Here is an 8,182-nt window from a genome sequence, read left to right as displayed (position 1 = left end):
CATCATGTTTTCCACATGTCTTTGTGCCCGTTATCAAGCAAATCCAAAGGAATCTCATCTTTCGGCTGTAAAAAGAATCTTTAGATACCTTAAAGGGACTCAATTTTTGGGTATTTGGTATCCAAAGCATTCTGGTTTCGATGTTATTACGTACGCAGATTCTGGTCATGCAGGTTATACACTCGATCGAAAGAGTACATCAGGGAGCTGCCAATTACTTGGGGATAAGCTCATAAGTTGGACCTCAAAGAAGCAGAACTGCATCTCTACTTCCACCGATGAAGCAGAGTATGTAGCTACAGCCAGCTGCTGTTCCCAAGTGATATGGATGAAGACTCAACTGAAAGACTATGGCATAGAGGTTTGAGAAGATTCCAATTCTTTGTGACTCACAAAGTGCTATCGAAATCACAGCGAATCCTGTGCAACACTAAAAAACAAAGCACATCGATGTTTGATACCATTTCATCAAGGACCATGTAGAGAAAGGTACGATTGAAATGTTCTTTGTAAATACAGATTTACAACTTGCTGACATCTTTACAAAAGCTCTTGATGAAAAGAGATTTAATTTTCTAGTTATCAAGTTGGGTATGCTAAATCTCTCAAACTAATGTAGAGCCTCTGCATTCCTTTATACATATCTCTGCTTTTATCTGTATTGATCCATGAGACAGAGCTTCTGCATAGTTCATGAAGAGCCTCTTACTCAAATTCTAGCTCTTTTGTGATACAGAGCCTCTATACCTCGATCATTATGCATGTGCTCTACTTATCACAAATGATCAAAGCATAGTTCAACGGGGAGTAGATAAGAAAAGCTCAACTCAAAGGGGATCACAACATCATATCAAACAGAGCCTCTGTATGTACTATACAGAGCCTCTACGTTAAAACTCTAATGATTATAGAATTGAGCCTCTATTTGTACTATACAGAGCCTCTGCCTCTAAACATAGCAAAGTTTTCTCTAGAGAACATGTATAGTCCAATCACGAATCACTGTATGAAATCCCAAGGTATGTGTTGTTCTGCATATAGTTCTTCGGTTCTCATCAAAACTTCTACTTCTCTTGAACGAGAGCATTTACACTTGGAAATTTTTCTTGTTGTTTTTGAAAATTAAAATATATTATTTTATTAAGAAGGCGTAAGGTTTATTTTAATTGTTTAATAAAAGCTGTTACCCACAATGAGCGTCACCGCCTATGAGCTTATCTTTTCAAACGTGGGAGGCGCCACTTGCAGCTGGCAATCCACGTGGCACGCCCCTACAGGCTTTGAGAAAACCGGTTCAGTTTTACTGGATGTTTGGGGCAGAACTCTCGTCGTATTTAACCTTCAACCGCCATTGCTACAACCTCACGCTCTCTAACCAGTGCTTAAAGATCAATTCAATCTTCAACCGATCATCCTGTTTAACAAGTAAGTACCACAAATCCGTTCCCTCATCCCATTTCTTGATTCAAGAACTATTTCTTGAAACCCTAAAAATCTGTTATCTCCTTCCAAACACAAAACCTGCAACAATGTCCTCCTCAGAATTTGGAAACTCCCAAACTCATACCACATCGCAAAAAACGATGGAAGATACCAGTCAAAACCTCGTTCCTCTTCCGATCAAACCAAATAACCATGCCCTAAACCTCCAACTTGAAAACTTCGATACCAAATACCATCCCATCATCAATATCCTCCAAAACCACTTCTTGAACCCAGCCTTGACCAACACGGATGACCTAGTTCCCGAACGATACATCCAATAATACTGGCAGTCCTGCTCCGTTACTGAATCTCAAAGGGAAATCATAGGAGATATCTTTGTGTCTACCACACATGAGTTTGTCACAATTCGTATATCAAGATCTATGTTTTCGCGGGTTCTTCAAATCCCAACGAAAACTAACCTAGGGCTTTCTGAATACGCCCCTCTCCCATCCGAGGACGAAATCCCAGCTTTATTGAAGTTCTTAGGGTACAACAAGGCCATTCAATACCCGTCCCAGTATCACCGACAATACCTACCACCAATGTGGAATACACTTTTCACATTGGTCAACCGCTCTCTGTCAGGGAAGATAGGGAGTCTCGACATGTGCTCCACGAGCGTACTTCAAACTGTCTACGGTATTTTCTTTGACCTATCTCTCGACTACTCGTTGATACTCTACACAGAGTTCAAGGCAGCCGTGGCCAAGAAGTGTCAAGAAGTGGCCAAAGGAAGACAGCTACCGTCTCTGTTATTTCCCTGATTCTTGGGTCTTCTCCTAAGACCAGCGCTCGACAACAACAACATTGATGTGGGTCGTCTACCTACACACAAGGTAAACGTGCTCACTCAATACACACCAACAGTGAACAAGGAGGGTTATGAAGCAAAGAGGCCTATTCCAAAGAGGCTCAAGAGCTACATGAAGTCCAAAGAGATTAGGAGAGCGTACAAACGTACAAGTGAGATACCAGGACCAGTGTCTCGAACCCCGTTACGCATAGGAACAGCCGAAGAAGAAAAGAGAACTGAGGACACATCAATGCCTCAGGCAGAGGGAGAAACGATGAGAGCAGGAGTAGAAAGAATCATAGCTGAGGAAGAAAGGGAGAGAGTACAACAAGAAAGAGAAAAAGAAACAAAACGAGAGGGAGCAAAGAAAAAGAAAGTTGAGAGGGAGAAAAAGAAAAAGGAGGGGGCAGAACGAGCAGAGCAAGAAAGATTAACTAAGATTGCTTGTGCTAGAGCAGAGGAGGAATGGGCAGAAAAGGATCTCCAAGTAAAAATCGCTCGCCTAAGAGAAGAGGCCAAACAAAGAGTAGAAGAAAAGGCTCGTCAAACCTTGGTTCACTCCTCTAGTCCAAACCCAGGGGATGACCAAGATCACTACGACGATGCTGCACGGTCTTCACAAGCGAGGGAAGTGAGGATGAGGAGGAAGAGAGTGAAGAAGAAGAGAGTGAGACAGAAAGTGAGGGAGAAAAAGAGGAGAGCGAGGAAGAAGAAGAAGAGGGAAGAGGTGAAGCAGTTGCTCTGCCTCAGGGCGGGACATAGCAGCCTAGGCTAAATAAGCACATTAGATTTACCTACCCAACTCCCAGTGCAACCACATAATCTGACTCCGGTGGTCGAGACACAGATATCATTGAAACAGAGGTGCACACCTCGAACCCTCAACAGCCTATCCAACCAAAGGTCGCATCTGCCTCTAGTTATATTAGCCAAAGGGAAGCCTCACCACAGGGAACACCCTCCCAAAAGGGTGTAACCTTTGAAAACATAAGTGATATGTCTTCCCATATCACGCCACTTTCCCATACAAAGGAATTTGTTTCTTCTGCACGAGTAGACCCCCAACCATGTTCAGAGCAAGGAATAGGTGCACTAGACTTTGAGACACTCAACGAGTCTTTTAGTCCACTCATGGAGAGCCCTCTGGCTTGCTCTGAACCAACCTTGGGTACTCTCCCTGACAAAACAGAAGTAGTGAATTCTCCTCAAGGAGAACCACGAGGACCTCTGGAAGTCCTTCCCCGACTAACGTCAATCAAGTCGTGAATGAAGGCGTCCCTAGAACGGGGACTCAATCTGGCCCATGTGTTGAGCCAAAGGTTACACCATCTGCATATGTCACTAGGGAAGATTTCCATTTTTTTTTTCACCTCTATGCGATGCTCCTTGGAAGAGATAAAACTCAGCATGGCCCGTGTAGAGCCGTCACCTTGTACACCTACTCTGGATGAGATACGAGCATCCTTGGCAGTACTAAGAGTAGAGTCCACGACAAATGCTTCTTGTATCAACACTCTAATGGAATTGGCGGCAACCAATACAACAACATTACAATAGGTCGTTGCTTCTCTACATAGGGTTGAGGCGTCTATGTCTATCAACAACCAGGCCCTCATACCTCTGAATGTACCTGTGGACTATGTCACACAGAGCGCCATGAATGCTCTGGGTGACAGACTCCTACAGAAGGTGGCAGACTTCACTGTGGATTTTAATAGCAAGGCCACAATAGCAGTGAAGAACATCAACGACACTCTGGCACGATTCAACTACCGTTCAGACGACGAAGTGAGAAGCCATTACAGTCGACGAACTCCTCAAGACCATCGAGGAGGTGATCAAATCCATGTCTCGAGCAGAGGATGAGAGACCTAAGTGACAGAGAGATCCATCTCCATGCGTAGAACCATCAAAGAGGAGGCGACTTGACGATGATGAGGACCCAGACGAGTCTCATCCTCAAAATCGCCAAGAGGGGGCGAACTTGCCTACAACCACACTAAGTACAATACCTCTAGATGCCCCCTCTGCACCATCGTCCTCTGCCCCATGCCAACAAGGTCAATCAAGGCAGAGTAGACAAAGCCAGCAAGTGGCAGACAATGCAGAGGCACTACACAAAGGGAAAATGCCCATGGCATCAGAGGCAGAGCCAGCCGGGCTACAAAAGACTACAGAAGTGATCGACCTTCTATCTGCCTATAGATCAGATGACTCAGACTTGGATCTGTCATCTTCAACAGAGTACGCTATGGACATGGCTGCTCCCTCAACAACAACTCAACAAGAAGAAGAGGTGGTCGCCATGAATGTGGATGATCCGTCACTACTACACATTCCGATTGCCATTCCTTTAGAAGAAGTAATCATTGCTGCTCCTCCACCACATCCAAGAACCCACAGCGCTAGGGTCCCTGCATAAGGGACCAGGATTATCACTCCTGCGATGAAGCAGGTACCGGTCAATCCAAACAGAGCAGGCTCAAAAGTCACAACAAGCAGACAAAAACGGAAGCATCCTTCTGATCGTGTCCACTGGATCAAAGCAAGTATGAATGCCATGTTCAACCCAACACCCCTCGACAAACCCATCAAGGACAAGGCAGAAGGCGAGGAGATCTACCAGTTCCTCTACAACCAAAGGGAAGAGACACCGGTCCAGAAGATCAGTCTCCATCCTATTGCTCAAGAGCACATTAGGCAGAGAGTCCTCGATCGCTATACTAAACCAATCACTGCAGTCCACTTTGCTGATGGAATAAACAAGTCCTGGACATAAAGAAGTGCACCTTTGCACATAATCAGATAGTGTTCTACGAGTAGACAGTGGAGAAGAGTCACGGACAGATATGTAGATTCACAAATTGTGACCTTATTAATCTAAATCTGTGGGATCTTCTTCATCTGTTCTACTTTACAAACCACAAGAAGGACAAGGGAGTGAAGTTTGCCATTGCCAAATCTACCATTTGCAAATAAATGACAGATCTGCTTGACTACAGAAGCAAGTTCGACTTCCAACTAGCTCTGGATCTAGGAGCGGATCAAATGACAGTGGCTGCCCCAAATGAAGAATTACACGGCATCAACAACATTCCCTCCTGGACGGTTCTGGTGGAACCAGAAGTGGGAGTGGTGTTTCGAAACGAGCATAATTAGAAGATCTTCTTTCGAGACAACCAAAATTACAAGTACTCCAACTCTACTATGCGCTATATAAGAGGCAATCTGGTCAGGAGCAGAGCCAACTCCCCTGGAGCCAAGGAGCGAGCCAAAATAATTCTAAGGTCGATTCAAAATATGCTTGAGTTTCGTGAACTTCTTAGGAAGTTCATTAAACTTTAAAATGTTTAAGACCTCTTATCTTTTGTATGTACCTTCTTATTTTTGATTCAATGTAATTTCAATTTTAATCGTATTGTACTTCATTAGATAGTCAATCTAAACCAGAGGTTGTTTTTAACCTCTGTCTTCAATTAGATCTGTTACATAAATCAAGTAAGAATCATTCTTATTTACACTCAGGGGGAGATTGTTAGACCCCAAACTTGCAAAAATGTAAATAAGAAGTACCTTGCTCTAGTCAATAGGACTTAGTCTATTGAAGTTGTCTGGCTAAGAGCTCTCATACAGAGGATCAAGGATTAGAGCTCTTAATCAGAGTGAAGGTTCCGGTATACAGAACCCGCGCTCTATCTCCGTGATCATTCAAGTCTTGTTCGACAAAAAGCATAAGCGCTTGACTCAAAACAACAACTCAAAGACCCAGAGCGTCTGCATAGTACATGCAGAGCTTCTGTATATTCATGCAGAGCATCTGGCTACCTTCTTCATGGAAAGCGCGTGTTAGCCCAGACATTCTCACAAGCGTCTAACAGCTTAAAGGCGGCTTGACCGAGTCTGCTCCACTAATCAAGGAAACTCAAAGATAAGGATGCAGACTTGTCAGCTTAGAGTTCCACGCCTAATTTATAACGTAGTTTGTTAGACCTAGGTGTATAAAAGGAGGCCTCCACCTCAGGTTCAAAATACCTGAAGGATCCGAGTTATACTATACACAAATTCTTGTGAGATTACTTTTGTTCTTCAACTATTCATCATTTTCAATAAAAGCATTCGGTTATTCAAAGTTTATTTACTGCTTTACACTTTTCTTTGAATATCCTGTTTAATCAATAGAAATACATTGTTGTTCTTGATTCTTATTTTAAGCAAACAATATTTCTACGGATTAAGAGTATATGGGTTCCAACAGATCTTACCCCCATTCGACACTCCCTTGCAACCCTCGACACCCAAACAAAAGACAACACAACCTGCCTCCAAATGTTACAATAGATCGTCACCCAACACCATAACACCTCATCCACCTTTGCGACCCAAAGAAACCAACTTATGATGAACTTCATCGCCACCCTCACGGCCAGGTAACTGTGACCGATGAGACACTAGCCTCCATAACCGCCCAAATACACACCATCTCCCAAACCCTTAACACCCTTCCCGCCACCATAATCTCCCAAATCCCTCAACCTACCCCACCCCCAACTTCTTCAATCAATGAAACCTTAGCCTCCCTCTCATCCCAAATGGCAACCATCCAAAACACCCTAACCTCCCTCCCAGCTACCGTAATAGCCCACATACCCCAACCACCTCCTCCTCTACCCCCTCTGTAGTCCCATCTTTTGATGAAGCCTTCTCTTCCTTCACTGCAGAGGTGAGGAACATCATCGCCAACCTTCCCATTCCTCCATCCACATCCGCTTCCACCTTCGTGCCCCCACCTGCCTCATCATCAACAATGGAGTTCGCCACCAGAGCCAATCTAAGGACCCTGTCGAAGGTACTTATCTCATCCTTCAATGAGATAAGTGATTAATTCTTCCATCGTGCTACACAACCTACCAAGGCTCTCTTCTAGAGCCTTGCCGATCTACAGGCACGCACCAACTCTCTCCTTTACTCGATGGAGGAGAGTCGAAGACAACAAGTCCTGAAGGCGTATCTTGCGTCCTTCAGGAAGGAGAAAAAGAAGAAGAGGAGCAGAGCATCATGCTCCAGCAGCCGCCTGCAGAAAAGGCCAAGACATGAGGATCCAGACCCCGATGATCAAGGTCTTGGACCTCATGAGGGGGAGAACCAGGCCGCGACTGCTCACCCGATGGAATCCGCTACACCACCACCCTTACCTCAAACACAAAACCAACCGTCTCCATCAAACCAAGGAACCCAAGCTAGGGAACCAGATGCTCAATACTCTTAAGATGTACATAATGTACATGTTCCCTTCACCACCTCCCAATAACCCATCGAGCTTAGCTCATCAACCAATGAAGAACCAACCACCCCACAAACAGAAACCAACCAACCCTTCACCCCATCACCAACTCCCAACCTTCCCTTAACCCTTTCACCAACACCTCGCACCACAGAACCCTTCACCAAATAACCAAAACCAACTATCATCCAACCTTCCTCACCACAACAACCTGCAACCCAAACACAACCCAATGAACCAGAAACTACCCCATCTGAGACCAATGAACCAGAGCTACCCCAATCTGAGCCAACCCAAAAAATTCCATCACTAACCCACTCTCAACCCTTAACCCAAACACATCCCACAACCCAACCAGTTTATAGTTATCAGCACCACTAAGTTCAACATTCAACAAGAGAGTTCCACTAGTATCACTGGGATGAAGGTACAATGGGTCTCCAAAGTCTAGACTGGTGACTGTGGATTCCATTGACCTACCAGTGTCTACCTTAGAACCAGACATAAGCATACAAAAGGAGACTGAATAGATAAAAGAAGGATTCCTAAAACACTTAAAGTGCTAGGTCAAGTTAACTATCCAGCTTCAAACAAGAAAAAAAACAGAGAAACAAACACCA

General features: G+C 44.4%; 1 protein-coding gene across 1 annotated transcript; it reads left to right on the top strand.

Moving 5' to 3' along the window:
* Positions 1-2,411: 2,411 nt before the first annotated feature.
* Positions 2,412-4,703, top strand: LOC112506036 (vicilin-like seed storage protein At2g18540). Its single transcript, XM_025110064.1, has 3 exons — positions 2,412-2,948; positions 3,932-4,115; positions 4,186-4,703. Exons 1-3 carry the CDS (start codon positions 2,412-2,414, stop codon positions 4,701-4,703), a joined length of 1,239 nt encoding a protein of 412 aa, XP_024965832.1.
* The last annotated feature ends 3,479 nt before the right edge of the window (positions 4,704-8,182 follow it).

Source organism: Cynara cardunculus, assembly GCF_001531365.2.
Source record: "Cynara cardunculus var. scolymus isolate 2C chromosome LG 2, CcrdV1, whole genome shotgun sequence".
Classification (NCBI taxonomy): Eukaryota; Viridiplantae; Streptophyta; class Magnoliopsida; order Asterales; family Asteraceae; genus Cynara; species Cynara cardunculus.
The sequence above is the reverse complement of the archived record's forward strand: the minus strand, read 5'-3'. Positions and strand labels throughout refer to the sequence as shown.